The 19,334-nt window shown below is 43.5% G+C and overlaps 1 protein-coding gene across 1 annotated transcript in view; it reads left to right on the top strand.

The window, feature by feature from the left end:
* Window positions 1-19,334, top strand: part of FAT3 (FAT atypical cadherin 3) — a 399,679-nt gene that overhangs the window by 265,119 nt on the left and 115,226 nt on the right. Inside the window, exons 5-6 of the mRNA XM_044442719.1 lie at window positions 1,673-1,987; window positions 6,994-7,204. Of these exons, the coding sequence (XP_044298654.1) occupies window positions 1,673-1,987; window positions 6,994-7,204 (526 nt within the window). The remainder of the gene's footprint in view (window positions 1-1,672; window positions 1,988-6,993; window positions 7,205-19,334) is intronic.

The raw sequence follows: 19,334 nt of genomic DNA, 5'->3' as shown, positions 1-19,334 counted from the left end.
CACAGTAATGGACTACATGAGGGCCAACATACTGAGACTCAAGGCAGACAAGATGGAGAGGATAAAGTGGGTGGTTTGTCTCTTCTGGAGGAAGTTGCATTTCCCCTAAAGAATTGGGTCTGTGAGCATTCTAGATCCATCATTGCCACTGGAAGCACAGGTGGACCTGGTGGCTTGCAGCAGCTTTTGTCCATTTAAGATGAAATACCACCCTGTGCTTAACTGAGCCTTATCCATGCTCTGGTCACCTCTTACCTGGATTACACAACATGTTATATGTGGAGGTGCCTTTGAGAATGATCCAGAGACTTCAGCTGGACCAAAACATGACAGTAATATTGGTAATGGGAACTGCCCAGTGGGATCACATGCACCACAACTTTGCCTTCTGCGTTGGCTGCAAGTCCATGTTTGGGCCCCATTCAAAGTGATGATGAATCAAAGGCCTAAACAACTGGGAACCAGCCTTCCTGAAGGATCATCTCACCTGTCCAAAGAGGTCCTTCTCTGCGAGCCACTACCAAAAGAAGTGAGATGGGTGGCTCTTAACAAGAGCGGGCTTCTCTTTTCTGCCACACCAGAACTTCTCAGAGGCTCACCTGGTCCCTACATTGTGCTCTACATTGTGCTCTTTCTGGTGGCAGGTGAAGACCTTAATTTTCTGGACATTTTAGTTTTCTAGTTTGTGTTGTCTTAAATCTTTCATTGTATTTCAAATCTTTCCACTGCTGCTAGGTTTTGTTTTTCACTTTCACTTATAGTATAATTTGAAAATTTCAAATGTTTATATTTCATCTAATGTTGTGTTTTATACTTTTAATAATTGTGAACTATCCAGAGAGCTTTGGCTGTTTGGGAGAACAGAAATGTAATTAAGAAATAAAAATGCCACTTTCAGAGTCCTCAGTTTTTCACTGCGCTAATCTTGGCTCAGCATGACTTTTTAGAACTTTTAAAAAAGTTTTCCTGAACATTTGAATGGTCTAGTCTTATTACATACATTTTTATGCAGAATTTCATCTGTTTCTTAAAGACTTTTAAGGTCTGCTTAAATATCTTTTTTAAAGAAATATGGTAAGTCATAGATAAATCTGTTGAATAACACCAATTTTTGCAAGCAATTTTTCCAGTATTATTTTCTAAATATTTTATATTTTCTCAGTACATTTTTTCTCCATACATTTTCTCATAATATGCAGTTCTGTATGCACTTTTACTGGAGAAACCCCTTGCAAAATTTGGAGAAGTAAGTATTAGTTTGAAACTGAAATTACACAAGTTCACATTAACATAAGTACTGAAGTAATGTACCCACCACCACTGATTTAAGTATTTAGAAATCACTGACAGCTTTTGCAAATACTCAAGAAATGGTTTTTGAGAGGTGGGTGGGTTCAGAATATCATAATTATTTATTATTGATTCACTTGTGGGGGAGTTATATAAACAGCTTTGGTTGACTTAAGGAAGGCAAAGTATGTGCATTAACTCAGGGATATGAGAAATTGTGAGGAAAGATACAAGCTAGTAATGAATGTTTCTTTTGGACCAGACCATCTGCCTTTTTAAAAATTAATTTTAGCATCAATCCGTTAAGTTCATTTCATACAGTTCTTACCTTCTTGTAATTCCTATACATTCACTTTCCACAATTCTCACTATTTCCATTCAGGTCACAGTAACAGATGGAAGTCTCTCTCCCAAGCAGTCAACCGTCTGGCTGGTGGTTCAAGTTCTAGATGAAAATGACAACAAGCCCCAGTTCCCAGAGAAAGTTTACCAGATCAAGTTGCCTGAGAGGGACCGAAAGAAGAGAGGGGAGCCAATCTACAGAGCCTTTGCCTTTGACAAGGATGAAGGCCCAAATGCAGAGATATCCTATAGCATCGTGGATGGAAACGACGATGGGAAATTTTTCATTGACCCAAAGACTGGAATGGTATCTTCTAGAAAGCAGTTCACCGCTGGGAGCTATGATATCTTAACGGTAAGCATGTGTTACTGAAATAAGAACACGTGCCTGTTTCAAGAACAGGTCTCTTCATTCAGGTGCATTTCAGTAGGAACTTTGCCATGTGAATTTCCTTGGGCTGCCCCTTATGGATGCTCAGAAATGAAACATGGAGCTGTGGCAACATCCTAAGGCACAACTGGGGAACCTGTGGGCTTCCAGAAGCTGGTGACCTACTACTTCCATCATCCCTCCCTGTTGGCTGGCTACAGTTGATGAAAATTGGAATCCAGAGTCTAGAGGGCCACAAGTTCTCGGCCCTATCCTAAGGTCAAGGATTGCAGGAGCAACCTTTTCCCCTGCAGTGAGGACTTGAGCAGTCAGAGCGACGCTAGCACTGGTGACTGTACAAAAGGCCAGAGTCATGGCCTTTCTAGCACTTGGCCAGCCTAGAGGTTAGATAGTTCCTGCTATCACAGGATCCATTATTTCGCATGCCTATTCCTTTCTACTCTTAAATAGTACCGTTTAATACATATTAAGATGTTTAGATACATATTAGGCTTTGCCTACCTAACACCATATGTTATGTGGTGGAAGAATGTTCATGACTCCCACCCCAAATAGTAGCTTGGGACTCTGACCCAGATTCAGTGGGGCCAGCTAGATCAGTTGGACCAGCAGCACTGGAGGAAGTGGCACTAGAATTAGGTTTACTATTATGGTCAGACCTGAGCCTCTCAAAATGGGGCTCTTTGAACCAAGCTCCACTGGACTGAAACTTCCAGAGTCAGCAGTGCTCAGAGACTTATCTGTTGAGGACCCCCCAAAAAAAGGGATTTTTGCAGCCTGGATCTTAATGGACATAAAAGCACTTGGCACACTCAGCACAGAACATTAAGTGGAGCACATATTTTTTGATGGAACATTTGTACTTGGATTGGAACGGGTTCGATGGAGGAGGACCCTAAATTGAATAGTAAACAGGAAAGTATTGAGTGGATGCAGGGGTCTGGTGCCATGCCACACAGATCAATATTGGTCCATATGCCATCCTGGTTAAGCGTGTGCGATGCAAGTTGCAAGTGAGAGGCAAAAAACGTGCTTTACAGAATCCACACTGGGAAGCAAGTGAGCGTTGCCCATTTAGGATCTGGTTTGCTGAACAACAAAGCACAGAGTGCAGTGTAGATCCACCCCACAGAGCTGGCTGCTGGTGGGATGAACCCTTCAGAAAAGCCCCCCCCCCCCTCATTTTTATTGAAATCCATCTGTGTTACATAGCAGCCTTGTTGGAGAGAAATATACCACAAAGGAGGTAAGGAGAGCTCGGCAGCTTTTTTCTGGGGGACAAGTTAAGCCCTAAGTTGCACAAGAATTAATTAAAATGGATTCCCTAAGTGAGCCTTAATTGCAGAATGCACACAGCATCTCCTGTGAGGACACGCAGTTTGGATTCTGGTTTTGCAGGGCTCCTGCACTGGGTGCCTTCCGCAGGACCCCTCCTTGCTGGGTTTCCATCTGCACGCTCCCTCCCGGTGGGCCCAATTCATACCACCAGGACTGGGCAAGCAAAGGCTGCTGCTCTTTCTTCTCACTCCTTTAACAGTTTGTGCTGGGAAAAAACAGACTAGCAGGCAGCAATGACAGAAGGACTGCATGTTCTGTAAATCACCACTGGACCCCTTGCTGGAACAAGCAAGTACCCTCACCAAGCTTGCTTGCTTGCTTGCTTGCTTGCTTGCTTGCTTGCTTGCCTGCCTGCCTGCCTGCCTGCCTGCCTGCCTGCCTGCCTGCCTGCCTGCCTTCCTTCCTTCCTTCCTTCCTTCCTTCCTTATTACATTTCTCTACTACCCAATAGCCAAAGCTCTCTGGGCAATTCACAACAAATCAAAAGCATTAAAAAAAAAAAAGAAGAAAAAGAAACGCTTAAATGTGTAAATATTGAAAGCAGCTGTATATACAATAGATTTAAAACCCAGGGCAAGGTATAGCAGCAGTATCTGGATTTAAAATACAGCAGAAAACAAAAAACAGATTGGAACTAAAATTCCTGGGAATATATGGACTTCACCTGGTGCCAGAAAGTCTGCAGTATAGGTGGCACTGAAGCCTGCCTGGGAAGCTCATGCCATAGCTGGCACATTGCAATGGAAAAGGTCTTCTTCTTCGTGGTGACTCACTGGACTTCCTTGTCAGGGGCAGACATGGAAGGACCACTGCACGTGATCTTAGAGCCTAGGGAAGTATATAGTGGCAGAGGCGATCCTGCAGGTAACCTGGCCCCAAGCTGCTTAGGACTTCGCAGGTGACTGCCAACACTGAACTGGACCCAAGCAAGGACCAGCAGCCAGTGCGGATGTTGATGAACTGAGCTAATATGGTCATGCTGGCCACTCCCCTTAGCAGACTCGCTGCCCTGCTTCAGACCAGCTGAAGTTTCTGGGCCATTTTCAATGCAGCCCTATGAGGAAATCCATCACATTCCCTGTTTCAGCTTCCTGGACTCTGCTGCAGTGGGTGGCAGCTGGGAGCCCGAGTTTCTGGTGAGCTGCAGCATTCATAGAATGTTCCCCAGGACTCAAGCCCCACTGCGTAGACGGCTTCCCATGCACCCACTGCACGGAGTCCTTCTGTCCTTCTCCTGCACATGCGTCTTTGCCCATGTGCTGCAAGTGATGCAGAAGCTCCCCAAACTGTGCAAATGTCTCTCGCCAAGCTGAAGGAAAGAGGATTTTCTGCAAGCAGCGGTGGCATGGCACGGGCAAGCAAGCATGTGCACAAACAGACACACGGCCCACCTGCCCCAACTATGGCCCACCTGCATGCTGTATTGGAGGGTGCTATTGCAGGGGCAGAGGGGGCTGTGCATGCACACCTGGCTGTGCCCACACCTGCACATGCTTTCATATGATGCATGCAATCATTTCAGCACAAACGAATGTTCCAGTGGTATTCGCAAATGCTAGCAGACTTCCTCTGTGCTCAGTACACCTACTCAGCAAGGGACAAGCAGTAAAAACAGTTTGACAGGCAGAAATGGGCCATATTCCAGAAAGGCTTGGCACATCCCTAGCAGCAACCGTAGCAAAAGGTTACTGGAGCAGAGATGAGTGTAGCCAGGTTCTCCCTGCCTGGAAAAGGACACAGTTGGAATATCAGTGTAAGTAGTACCCAGATTTAAAATACAGCAGAAACTGAGGGGGAATCAGAATATTTTGATGGGACTGAAGAGCAGGACTTTGCTCAAGGGCCTGGAATACTGCAGGGAATGGAGATGTCTGAGATTTGCTTGAAGGCAGATGAGGCGGCGGAAGTGGAGACCGGCCCTGGAACACCATGGAATCCAGGAAGCAGGAGGGTGGATTAAGACTAGAGAATCTTCAGATGGGGATCAGCCATTCCCCTCAGAGCTAACCCCCATGACCTGGCGGCAGCAGTGACCGAAGCCCAATTGGTTGAAAAGCATGTGGAAAAAACATGCGCACACTTTCACAGAGCTCCCGTTGAGTCACAGATGTGATCATAAGAATTACGGGAGATTGTTACGAGATTTGGCTCAACAAACCGCTTTGTGCATGCTCAGAGACTTGACCGGATGACTTATGAGTAGAAACAGTAAGGCAAGTTTTGCTGAGAGCGGCTTGAGGCCGGTGGTTGAGGGAGGAAGCAAGGCAGCTCATGGCACTCGGTCGCATTCAGTCTGCTTGCGCCTCTCATGACAGTAATGAATCCAGGAGTGCCCATGAAGAATGAATCTAATCCTTTAAGAGTGTGCAACCCCCTTCAGAAATATCAGGTGTGACATTTTTGGAACCTTCAGAAGTTACAGCTCCACTTCATTGCAGGACTCAGATCCGCAGAGTTTCCTCTTTGGCAGAAGATATGAGGAGCTGCTTGAAAACCATTTGTTTAGAGCCAGGACCTCCCATACATGGATACGGATGTGAATGCACACAAAATGCATACATCCCACACCACCATTCACTCACCCACACAGATGCACCACACTGTCTCTCACAAAGAAACAGGGAGAAGCCGGGTTCTCAAGGTAATGGCTGTCATGCGTTCGGCCCTTCCCTTCTTGCCCTTAGGATCCAGAACACCAGACAGTCTCTTTCCAATGCAGATCTTTATTGACTCTTCACAGCCGGGAGACAAAGAACCTTCAAAAGCAGTCTAGTAGGCCTCTGCTCATGGGAAGAACCCATTGAACCCAAACTGGGGACTTCTCCCTGTATAAGCCTTCTCTTTCTGCAGTCTCCATCCTCAGGGTGGCTTCTGCTGGTGAAGGAGCAGCCAGCAAGACCTACACAAGCCCTCTGGCTGGGCAGCTCATCTCTCCCAATGCCTCAGCCAGGCAAGGCACCAACTCTCCTTCCCCACCCCCTTATTCAGCCCTTCCTGTCTCTTCCTGTCTCTTCTGGTCAGCCTGGGAATCTTTCGACAGCAACCTTGCAGATGCTTCAAAGGCTTCTGCACTCCCTGAATTCCCCAAACCCCCATCTCTGAGTTTTCAAGGTCCTCCTCTTCAGAATCCTAATTATGATGAGCCAGGATGCCTACCAAGAGCAGCCATTGGGTTCCCTCATTCCAATGGCTCTGTCTGGAATTGACTTTGCTTGCCCCTTCAAACCTTGTGAGGAACAAAGTTACTGAGCTGTAGCCTTGAGAAATGCTCTTTGAGAGCACAGCTCATTCAGGGGCAGATCACCATTTCTGAGACCTTTGCAAAGGTAATCAGACCTCTCTGCAGGACTTCAGAGGTGAGATGCGGCAGTCTTGCAGGCCAAATTTGGTCTGTAGCTCAAAGGTTCCCAGTCTTTGTGCTTTAGATGCTTCAAGAGAGGAAAAAATTATCTTTGCCCTTAATACAGGCCAACCCTTGCCTGACTTCCTTTGAAAGAACTGAATATGGTGGATTGTTTCAGAGACAGAAATATGAGCGAAACCTATAGATTTAGGTACATGTATTTATAGGCTGCCTATAATTGCCTAGTGTGTGAACTTGCTAAACAGATATCTGTATTCTTTTGCAATAGATAAAAGCAGTTGACAATGGCCGGCCACAGAAATCTTCCACTGCCCGTCTCCACATTGAGTGGATCAAGAAGCCGCCGCCTTCACCAATCCCGCTAACTTTTGATGAGCCCTTCTACAATTTCACTGTCATGGAAAGTGACCGAGTGACGGAAATTGTTGGTGTGGTGTCTGTGCAACCTGCTAACATCCCCCTGTGGTTTGACATCGTTGGTAAGCAAGGGCATCATGCAACAAGCCGTGTTCAGGAGGTGGAAGGAAGTCTTGGGAAGATGTTACTAAAGGAAAAAGACTAACAAGGGTTGAGCTCTTCAGAATTAAGGCCGCTTTTGTGGTGCTGTACTGAAAACGGCTAACTTAATCTACTACAACACTACTTTCCCCTGCTTTGGTGATGATGCCTTAGCTAAGCTGTATGGCTGGATTGTTTCTTTCCCTTCCATAATATGTGACTGACTTGCAATCCTAACGTTGTCTGTCGTTTAAATTCTCTGACCATAGTTTGCTAATCTCATTTCTAAATGTATTTTGATGGTAACTTAGATCAGCTGTCCCTCATTTCTCTCTCTCTTTTCTCTTCACGCTTTTATTTTCCTTTTGCATTCTGTTATCTTGGTTATTTTTTTTTCTGCTTCGACTGCTCTGCTTCAAGGTGGCAAGCATGCTCGAGAGATGTTCTATATCCTACAGACAGCTTGTGGGCAGAACTGTTCAACAGAAGGTACCTTCAGTGCAAACACATTTGCTACAGTACACTTTCTCAGCTGCCTTTATGGATGTGGTCTGTTTGCTGTTTCTTTTATATCTATGTTCTCTGAAGCCAAGTGCATCTTTCTTAGCTTCCTGGGAGACACCACATGGATTTTATGTGTCTTTCTGCCAGCAATTTGCATATGCATGTCTAATTACAGTCTTTCTTTGCAATCATCTGAGTTTTATTCTCCCAAAGATTTGTAAACTCTTTAGATTGCCCTTGCAAATAAGTCTTCAAATATTTTAAGTTTTTCAAATACTACTAACCTGTAAATAGTAGTACTAGCCCATTTGACAGATGAGATTACTGTGATGTGTTTATGTGGCACTATCATTGAAAAGTAACCAGAAACTGCAGCTGAGGCACAATCAGCTACTGAGATGGTGCCATATGGAAATACCATGCCAATTTTGTAACCAATTCATTTGGCCCCTGGTTGGTTTCCAGGCCCAATTTAACAAGATTATTTTTACTTTAAAACTCTGCTTTTATAGTTGTATTAGTACATATTGTAAAGCAACCTTTGATATGTCTGGTTGAAAGGCAGTTTAGCAAAGAAATACAATTTTAAAATATAATTTGCTGATATACACTTTTAGGAGGCATTTGCATTAAAGTTATTAAGTGTTGCAGAGTGGGGTTGCGGGAGGTCTTGCTTGCTTTATTTATCTAGAAATGACCATAATTAAAATATTGAAGGTCACCAGGGATTTAACTGGGGCGAGGGGAGAACCAGAATGTTCTCTACCGGATTGGCAGGTGTGTTACAAATGAAAGCTGAGTTTTTGAAAGGGTTTGCATATCCCTAAATTTTGCTGACTGCAGTAGGATTCCACAAACACTTGAATGTGTAAGAATTGCAGCTGATGCTGCTAAATTGCCTCCTCTTCCATGGATGCTGAATCAGAGGCACAGCCAGGTGAGTCTCCGGTTGATGACTGCTGGGCACAAGACCCTCTGAGTCAGAAAAACAAAGTAGGAGATGAAAGCAGCAAGCCAGGCACTTATCCCATACCCTGCCCCTTTGAAATACTTTGCAGTATCAGCTTCATGACTGAGGAAGGATGATAGCCTAGGGTTGTGTGTGCAAAAGTTTCAGGTTGAGCCTTGACACTCCCCAGTTCACAGGATTATGCAGCAGGCAGTGTCAAAGACCTCTGCCCAAGGATTTCGAGAGCCATCACTGTGCTCCATGGGATGGGCTGCTTTTTCAGGCCACCCAGGGGCATCCACAGGCATCCACCACAAGGCCGATTTCTTCTAGGACAGACAGAGCTGTCTCAGAGGACCAAAACAGAGAAGAGCGGTGGCTGCCAGACAAAATGGGCAGCCACTGCTCGAAACTCCTAGGGTAATGGATTGCTCTTTTATTATTTGTTCAGCATTTTAACATTCTGCTAAGTGTTGTACAAAGGTGAAATAGACAGAGTGCTGACTGCAAAAAAACTTGAGAAAGGAGGAGTTGGAGAGAGAAGAGCAAATCACACAAACTCCTGGAGCTCAGGAATGCTCCTTATGCAAAACATCAGTAAGGTGGATTGTCCACTGATGAATTCTAGTGAGCTACATTCCATTTTGCTTCTCATTTTGGTGCTGCCGTCACTGGCAGAGAATGACTCCTGGAAGTGCCCCCAGAGATAAAGAACACTGGAGTCAAACTGCAGTCCAATTACTCGAGGTGCTTAAATGTACCTTATCCATCCTGCTCTGCAGAAACTGAGATTTCCACCATACAGCTACAAGTTGTCTTAAATATGCATGGATGAGAAATGGGTTCCACTGAGACTTTCATGGAAATTTCTGTCATTCGCACTTCCTAAGCCAGTAAATTACCTGAGACGGAGCTGCATACAAAAATCTGCACATTTCTGAGCTGGGTGATGCAGTTCATTGGAACATTGAAAAAATGTGCACAGACATTCATATATCTGGAGAAAATTCATACCACCAACGTGTGACTGTCCATGCAGATATAAATAACAACTCACAGACTTACGCTGCTACAGAATGAAATGAGCTTCAAATCCTACGAACTCAGTGACATCCATCCCTCCCTATTCCTGAAGGCAGGTTTGCCATGGCATGGTCCAGTCTGAGACGCTGCCTTAGAAGTGTCTCAAAACAAATACTTCACCACCGGGACTGAAAGCAGTTGGACTGAATAGGCTACAGCAGCATCACAGCATGGAATCGGCCAAACACTCAGCACAGCTCATGAAGCTTTTTGCAGTACGCATCAGTCAATATTCTATATAAGGGCTACTTTCTGTATCTTCTTCTCTCGCCAGCCTTGTTGGATGCTAGCATCCTGGCCCGTCGAAGCCAAAGATGCACTAGAAAGCAACTGCCATAGGTGAAAACTCCCAGCATTTGAACCACTGATCTGGCAGTCGGAGCTGCATTGCAGAACTGCATCCTGGCTAGACTGGCAGTCTGCAAAACATACCTTGGAGCATCTTGCCCCATTTCTGGCATTCTAGCTTCCCTTTGCTTGCCAACCTGGTAGGCTCATGTATGCTGTTTTACACCCATATGGACTAGACCTTCTTACTGATCCTGGTACTCTACATATTGGATTGACTACAACAGCTATCATCCCCAACCTGCATGGGGGGGGTGTTTATCTTTTCTTGGAGCTGAACTAGCACAGTTTCTGGCCCATGTTTTGTAGACTACTAAAAACACTCACCATCCTTTGCCTCACAAGCAATATTCCTTCTTCATTCATTATGTTAAAAGCATCTGCTGCATTCTGCTTTTGCACTTTTATGCTTTTTTTCTTTCCAGTTAAGGATGTACAAATTGGCAAAATGCCACATGCATCTTTCAGGTTTCCTGCAGCTTTCACTCTGTCATCCCCCTTTTGACGGGCTTAGAATTTGCCCAAGTGCATTTGAATGCATTTGCACAGCTGCACATTGTGCAAATTTGCAATTCCAAAAATGTGCGAGTCATCAGAAAATGGGTAAATTGCCTCAAAATGTGTATTTTTGCACTGTCGTCTCTGAAGAAATTGGCACACTTTTGTTATTTTGCGTATTTATTTTTATGGCTAAATTTGCACAAAAAGTTCCATTTAAAAACACTCCACAACCCCTGTGGGACCTTGGAAAACCAGTCTGTTGCAGAGTCTGTTCAGACTTGAAATACAATCTCAGTCCCTACTTCTAAGCATTCTTGAAATCCTAATCTTATCATTCTTTTTAAAAGCATCTAGAGATGCTTGCTGCTCCTGCCAAAAGAGGAAGAACAAAAAACCCAAAGGAAAAAATGGAGAACAATCAGTTAAGGGTTGTTCTCCTTTGGTTTGGTTTGCCCCTTAACTTAATTTAAACTTCCATTGCCTGGTATTAATACCGAACTACAAAAGCAATTCTTCAAATAGATCAAAAAGTCAGTTGTTAGGCATTTGCTCAGTTTCATTCTGGATATGCTGTCTAGCATACAAAAGCAAAATGCTACTTGGGTTCTTGACTTTATGGCCAAGGGGGTGTTATTGACGTTTGCTGCTATTACACTTCTTCATTTGGAGGTCTCCTGGAGTTTGTTTTCCATCTCAAGATCACCTTGAGAATTCTGGTCTGGAAGACTAGCATGCTTCTAAAACAAAATTACTTCGTAGTCCAGTATTGTCCTTCTGCGGAAGAGTCTACTTCTATTAGGTCTTTTAGTCTCTTAACAGGGTGCCCTTCCTCCAGTACACCCTTCCTGGTCCGTCCTACACAGTTTTTATCCAGTGATGCCCACATCCAATTGGTTGACTGCATTCCTCCAGGATTCTTCCAGAGTTCTTCATGGAACCGGAGCTTGGATAAATTCTGCAGCTTTACCATGTAGTGATAGTGAATCTATCAATTTCATTTTCTCCCACTTTTTTAAGTTTCAAGGTCTTTCCATCCCTGATATGAATAACTTGATGACTCCAAGTAAGTTCATATCAAACCACGAACTCGGCCGAAATATTCATCTGCACCCAAATTCTGTATTTATGTCTACCAGGAGAACCACGTTGCGCCATCTTGCCATATAGTTGTTATGAAACTGAAGTATAAATAGGGAAGTAAGCAAAAGGTAATAAAGATGTCCAATTAAAAAGGAAACACAGTTTCCTTTCCAACACAGTGTATCTGCTGTTATATATACATAAGTTTCTTCTGACAAACTTTATTTGCTTTTTGAATTGCTAATTTCCATTTTTAATTTAATCAAAAAGAATATTATGGGAGATATAAAAAAGGCACAAAATAATATTACAGATTATAATATTGTACAGATTATACACTGAAATGGAGGAAAGGAAACCAACATTAAGAGCATAATTGAAATTGCCCATAATTGAAGTTGTCTTTGATGGATCAATCAGTTTTTAGTTGCTAGGGATTGGTAGTTGATACAGAGTAAGTAGTTTAGAGAAGTACTGGGTTTACCTGAAATTAATCCATATTTGTATGAGTCAAAGAAGAGGCATTTTAAAGACATCAGTTTTAGTATCTTCCCTGTTTAATTCCGTCTAACTTTTAAAGACATCATTTTCTTAAGAAGTGTAGCCTGATAGCATTCTGATTTGCTGATTGCTCATTAAGATATGTACAAAGCAACTTATATTAAAGTCAGTATTCTCTCCCTTCCAACACAGTTATCAGTAGAAAACATTTACTTCAAAAAAGTGCTGACTGTCCAAAGGCTAAGCCTCATCATGAAAAAAGTCTGCTAATCTTCCCTTCAAAAAGATTCTTTTCCCTCTGAACTGATAGAGATGTTCTAGCTTTTCTTCTATGATAAATGAAGGGAGATTCACTGCAGAAATAATAATGATAACCACATAATCCCAAAGAATTGTTTTAGTTATATTGGTATCTCCATAGCTTTGATTACATGTCAAGAACTATTATGCACTTGCTTACAATTAAATGCTGTTATGTGTTTATATAAAACAGCTGAAATGAAATAAGTCATTTAGACATGCATATAAGGGCATGGGGAATAGATACGTTGCTGGCATGAAATCAAATTCATATCAGGTTCACAGTGCAGTATTCAGTTATGAGCTCAGAAACCCCCATGAGAAGAGCTATATTAGGTATGATACACCAAGCAGAATGCAGAGTGATAGAGGGGATTTGGCTCATTGGTAGAATATCCACTTTAGCAGTAGACCAATCTATCAGTTTTGGATACCCTCCTTTCACATTTTTCTACCCCTAAAATCACTGTGACCCAGACTTTGATAATTTTCCTGAGCTTAACTTTGGCCTTTCCCAAACAATGAGATTTGCTTTGAAATTTTCTTTTTTGTACACATTTTTGCCTGGTATGCACATTCCCAATGCACTTTTTCCTAATAATGCATTTTGGCATCATTTTTACGAAAATGCAGGCACTTTTTCAGTGGAGAATTCAACTGCCAAATTTGGAGAGTTAAGAATTTGAAGGATAGCATGAAATTGGGTTGGTTTGCCTTAAAATACAAACTGAACTAATTTCTCCCCAGTCTCTGCTTTTGCATACTTAAAGCCCAAACTCACACTCTAACATCTCAGTTTGAGAGACCAAACCCATCTATGCGTGATGGGATCCATGAGATGGTCAGGCAGAACGTAACACTGCAGTCTGCAAGAGGAATCTTGACCTTGCTATTTCTATGTAAAACATCCCAGTATATAGTAAATCAGCACTTCTAGAGAAAGAACCTTTCTTTTCAGTCTGCTAGTCTATTTTTTAATTTTTGAAAAACATTTTGATGATGCCTTCCATCAAGCTGCCATTTCAGGGCAGCTTGAGAACATCTGTTCCATAATAAAAGGCACCAAGAAAACGAAAGAAGCAGCACAGAAGGATAACATGCATTTAAAATACCGAGATGAATAGAATGCCTTTGCTAGTTTCTAAATGCTGGTGAAGAAGATGCTTGTGCTGCTCCTTAGGCAGGAGCTAGACAGCCAGAATGCCATGAAAAACACCTTTCGTTGTAGTGTGATAAACTTCCCCACTGATTATACCTCTCATGTGTTAAATTGGTATCTCTAGACTCCCTCAAAGAGCCGAGTACCTCCCAGCCGTAGCCTAAAGAATGCTAGCACATCTCAGAGGGTGAAGGGTTTCAGCTAACTCTTCCCCAACTCAGTAAGTCCACGTCTTAGACCTGTTGCCTCCAGTAATGTTCTAAAAGTGCTTCTGGAGTGCTGATCTGTCCTCCTTCCATTCTTACCTCCTGCTCTGTGACTTGGTCTCACAAACTCTAAGAGGCATCCTCCCCAGCTGCTGTTGGGATGCTGTCCGTGAGAGCCCACCCAGTCCACTCAAAGTAGTTCTGTAGAGCACTTCTGACAAAGATTTGTAGAGTGAAGGAGCATCTTCAGGCATGGACCGGCCAGTGTGTGTTTCTTCTCTCAGTGTGGTGGGTGAGGCTTTCCTGCTACATTCAGAGAATGGCCACTGTGTGTCTGCATTTCTGATGTTGCAGACTATTCAAACATGCAGCAACTGTCTCCAGAGGGCATGCTTCCTACCTCACCTTTCCTCATCCACTCCCAAGAGAAAGGGCTGCACGCAGAGGCCTCAATGCTTAGTGTCTAGAGGCAAATTGAACAGATGCACCAGGTGCCAGGTTGCAGTTTCCCTGCTAAGGTGAAGTGTAGAGCGCATGGGGTTCTGTTTAAGTTATAGAAATTGCTTCTACGTTTGCATCTATGCATATACATTAACACGTGCATATTTGACACAAACCTGTGTTCTCTTTGGACCTCTTTTTAAAGTGACTAATTCCCTTTATCTTTGAAATGAATCCCTCAGTTTACCGTCCCGTCCTACTCCATGTGAAGACCGGAAACAAAAGAGGCCCTCTCAAAATATCAAGTGGAAGGTGGTTTTTGTTCTCTTTTCAAATAGGAGCTGCTCCTGGGGAAACTTAAAATGCCCTGAGCAATGAATTGGCTTCCGTGTGGCTTCAAAAATGCCCTGCCCTTTATTCTTGCATTCCTTCTTTTCAGTACCCAGAAGGAAGAAAGGGAAAACCAATAATTCTAGGGTAGGTGGACTGATCCTCTGGTTCAGCATAAAGTAGTTCAAACTATCTTTTCAAGTGCAGCTAGATTTTGTCAATTCTAATTTGATGGTGATGGTATTTTGAATTCAGTTAAGGACTCACCCGTGAGCTGGTCCCTCAGAAATGATCTCCCACCCCTCCCCCCAGCCCAGTGTGAACAGAAATGGAAACTTCTCATTTCCCATTTCCCCTGCCTTGTCCCATGCAGAGTAGTATACAAGGAAAAATCTCTGAGAGATGTATTAAAAATTGATTTATGGATCGGGATGTACAAGAATATCACTTCAGATTTTTTTTTATTTGCATCTACCCTTTTTGCATTGTGGTACATGAATGCAAGCTTCGGTTTTGTTGTTTAAGGGAAATCTTGCATTTTCCCAAACTTGTATTTTCATCCCACTTCAGAAATGTGCCTTTAAAAGCACACATTCATGTGCACACACATTTTGATGCTTTAGCCTATGAGGGAGTGCACATCTTGGGGCATACTTTCAAAACATGAACTTTTCCTGTCCCTAAAATTGCTGCCCAGCCCAGAACAAGGTGAGCGAAGCTTCAGGGAGAAGTTAGATAATCTCACTGATCTGGAACATCATTTTTTGCTTTTACGGCTCTTTCTAGTGGCTGTCAGTGGCTGAAGTGCCCAACAAAAGCAGGTGTCTGCTTAAGCGCTGTCACTGAACGCAGGGGTCATAACAGACCGCAGGTGGTGTTGTTATGTTTCTGACTCATAGCAACCCTGTGAATGGAAGCCCTGTCCTTGACAGCCCTGCCCAGCTCTTGGAAACAGATGGTTGTGGCTTCCCTGGTTGAATCAATCCATCTCGTCGTTGGTCTTTTTCTTCTTCTGCCTTCAACTTTCCCTAGTGTAATTGTTGTCTCCAGCGAGTCTTGCCTTCTCAAGATGTGCTCAAAGTACAACAGCTTATTTTTGCTTGAAGGGACAGCTCTGCCTTGATCAGAACTAGGACCCACATATTTGTCCTTCTGTGAGTCCAGGGTATTCACAAAGCACTGTATTCCAAACAAATAAATTGGCTTCCTGTCAGCTTTCTTCACGGTCTGGCTTTCACACCCGTACATAGTGATTAGAAATAAATTTGTGTGGATGGTCTTGACCTTGGTCCTTAGTAAAATGTGCTTACACTTGATGACCTTTTCTAGTTCTTTCATTGCTGCCCTTCAAGTCTCAGTCCTCTTCAAATGTCTTGACTGCAGTCACCCTTTAAATTGATGACTAAGCCAAAGTATGCAAAACAGTTCACAATTTCATTTACTTTCTTGTTGACATTAAAGTTTTGTGATTATTCTGCAGTCATTATTTTTATTTCCCAAATGCCCAACTGCAGGCCTGGTTTTGCACTTTCTCTTCACATTCAGTTGAGTGTTGTTTCAGTTCATTACTGCTTTTTACCAGTAGTATGGTATCTTCTATATATCTTAAATTATCGATGTGTCTGTTACCAGTTGTCACACTCTTTCTTCTGATTCTAATCCAGCTTTTCTTATTATGTGTATCGCATACAGAATGAAGAGATAGGTAGGAAAAACATACCCTTCTCTGATGCCTTTGCCCATAGGAAACCATTCTGTTTTGCCACATTCCTCTTGTCCGTGTTACACATCAGGTCAATCAAAGGCTGAGGCATCTTCATTTATTTCCTTCAGAACCATGCATTGTGTCCCGTGATCTGCACAGTCAAAGGCTTTGCTGTAGTCTATGAATTATAGACTGATCTTCTTCTGAAATTCTCTGGTGAGACCACAGGTGGCTCCTCCTAAATACAAGGGGGTGGCATATTGCAAGGTGTGCATCACCATGGAGAAGGCCCGTTTCTTGGTTGCACAGGAGGGTAATCTGCAGGTCATGGTAGACCAGCTCCACCAGTGCTGAGAATGACCACTCGGGCTCCAAGCTCTTGAGTGAGCCAATATAGGAGAAAACAATTACCCTGAATGATCAGGTGGGCACTAGGATGCTTACAACTCAAAACAAAATGGAAAATCACTGGCAGTTGGGTTGAGTTGACTTCGGTAGAGACCAGTCAACCTCCTTCAGTTTAAGCCATTCTGTGATCTCCTTTTGCTTGACTCAGATGATCGGTAAATCAGGAATACTTGTTCGTTTGTTGCTGTTATGTTAAGCCTGCAGTTATCTTTTAGCATTGTTTACCCTGTCGAACAATTGCCGTAAATAGTTACCTCAGAACAAAAGAAAAAGCCTTCCATTCTGTGTTCGCCTCTGCATCCCATAGGTTTAAAATGTAGTCAGGGTTTTCCACAGCACACAACAGTTCAACAGAATCACTGAGGAAGGAGAGCCGAAATTAATCAATGGACTCAAAAGTCTTCCCACTGTGTGCTCTTTGAGAGGGATGCTGAGCCCTCCCAGCTGCGTTGTGAAGACCCCGGGCCCGACATGGGGATTGAAGACATCCTGCTGTGTGCAGGATTGGGCACGTATCAACTATTAATCTTTTCTGTTTCTTCTGTTGAAACAGGAGAAAAAACATTAGCCCACCTCTGCCCCTCATACTTTCCCCATCTTCAGGAAGCTCTTCGGTACACTGCAATCATGACAGATTTATTTCATTGGAAGGCAAAGGGGACAAACAGAGCAAATGTGGTCCATTTTTATCAGTTGTGTCTCTCAGCATAATGGCCAATTTAACTCAGTAGCAGGTTTGTGGTTCAGTCATAACAGCGGGGAAGGTTCCCCCATCTATGCCAAATTCTTATTTTTAATCAAAGGAAGTAGAGGACAGTTGAAGGAATGAAGAAATGTTTAGTTTAGCAAAAGGGTAAAAGCTTCAAAGCACAACGAAGGCAGTGAGGCATTTGTGTAAAAAGGTAACAAGAAAGCTAGGTTGGTATGAATTTAAATATAAATGATTTTAAAAAGAAATAATTTGCTGTTGATGGTGATCAAGTGCTTCCTGAGAGGCAAATGACTGAACTCTGTGACTGGCGGTTTTTTTTGTCATTGTGAGAGTGATGTCTGAATGAGGAGGGAAGGATTTGCTTCTTTTGGGGACTGCTGTGCTGGTACGGTGACTTTTGCACAATAACGTACCTTGCCCCTGCACCTTCCCTGGGGAGACCCTGTTGGTGAGGTCAGCCCTTCCCATATGGGGCAAAGGCAGGTCTTATCTTCACAAGGCAGGCAGATCATTGGTCAGAATGGAACCCATGGCCTTCCTCATTAGCACCACTTTCATCAGCACTGAGACAGGGTGGTTTCTTCCACCTCACCTGAGGGCAGCGGACTAACATAGGTGTGTAAAAGGCAGATTATGCAGCCCCACAGGTGTGTCTTTGAACACCACACTGCTCACTGCACCATGCCCCTAAGCTTCTGCTGCCTGAGCTGTTTCCCTCACCTTTCCAATGGTGGGGCCAACCCTACGAGGGAACATAAAATGTTCTCCTTTTCCATGCCCTTATATTAATCCTGTGGGGCATGTTAGGCTGATGCTAACAGGCCCAAGGGCACACGTGGTTTGAGCCATTCAGCATGCTCAACTTGGAAGATAAGAACTTGTCTCTGAGTGGTTGAAATCCAGCACTTCGATGCTTACACAATGCTGGCTATCACAGCAGTGACTGGAAAGTCCAATAGATGAAATGCCTCACAGACTTCCCTACAAAATCCTCTCCTGCAAAAGTTTTCTTTATGGTCCCTAAAGGGAAGTAATCCGATACACCAAGGGTCACTGCTGGAGAAGAACCTGCTTTGTTTTCCCAGTGATCAGCCGGTGAACTAGCCCTGTTTCCGTAAGCCCGACCTCCTTGTGCATCCCAGCTTTATCACGTGGTCACATTAGAACAGAAGTAGGCAGCTTCTGCCTTCATCCCTCCAGAAATCACGCTGCCACCATAAAAAAACATGTTGCTCCTGAGTTTGCTGCCATGGCAATATGGGCAATGGAGATACTTTTTGGCGGTGCTACAAAAAAAGCCAGAGGGACTGCATGAGCCCGGCGGGGCCGTGTGTTCCACACTCCTGCATTAGAGTGTGACAAAACGTTGGGAATTTGCTCTTGTATGGATAAAAGACTGTCTTTGAAGATACTGTGACCAAACCTTCTGAAAAACCACCTGGACAGCCATCTGAGAGGGATGGTTTAAGCTTAGATGCCTGAACTGAGCAGGGGTTTGAACCCAGTGGCCCTCTGGCCCCTTCCAACTCTGCTCTTTTGTGGTTCTATGAAAACTCTGATGCCATGTTTCACTTACTGGAATATGTATTAGATAGGGATTCTAAAAACCATAGATATAATTACTATAAGTTTTTACAGTATTCAGCTGCTTTTAAAGATTATACTGGGAAAACAGTTATAAACAGGAAGAGGAGGATCACAGATCTGTGACATAGGACATGTTTCGCATACATAAATTCCCAGGTTGGAGCGCCAGAATCCCCAGTTTAAAAGAATCAAATAATGCACCGATGTGAAATCCCCGGACACCCAAAGATCCGCTGCAGGTGAAAAGAGCCAGTGTACTTCTGGCTAGTTGGGCAAGTAGTCCAGCCTGGTATAAGG

Source organism: Varanus komodoensis, unplaced genomic scaffold, assembly GCF_004798865.1.
Source record: "Varanus komodoensis strain SLA01 unplaced genomic scaffold, ASM479886v1 scaffold4, whole genome shotgun sequence".
Taxonomy (NCBI): Eukaryota; Metazoa; Chordata; class Lepidosauria; order Squamata; family Varanidae; genus Varanus; species Varanus komodoensis.
This window is presented reverse-complemented; position numbering and strand designations above follow the sequence as displayed.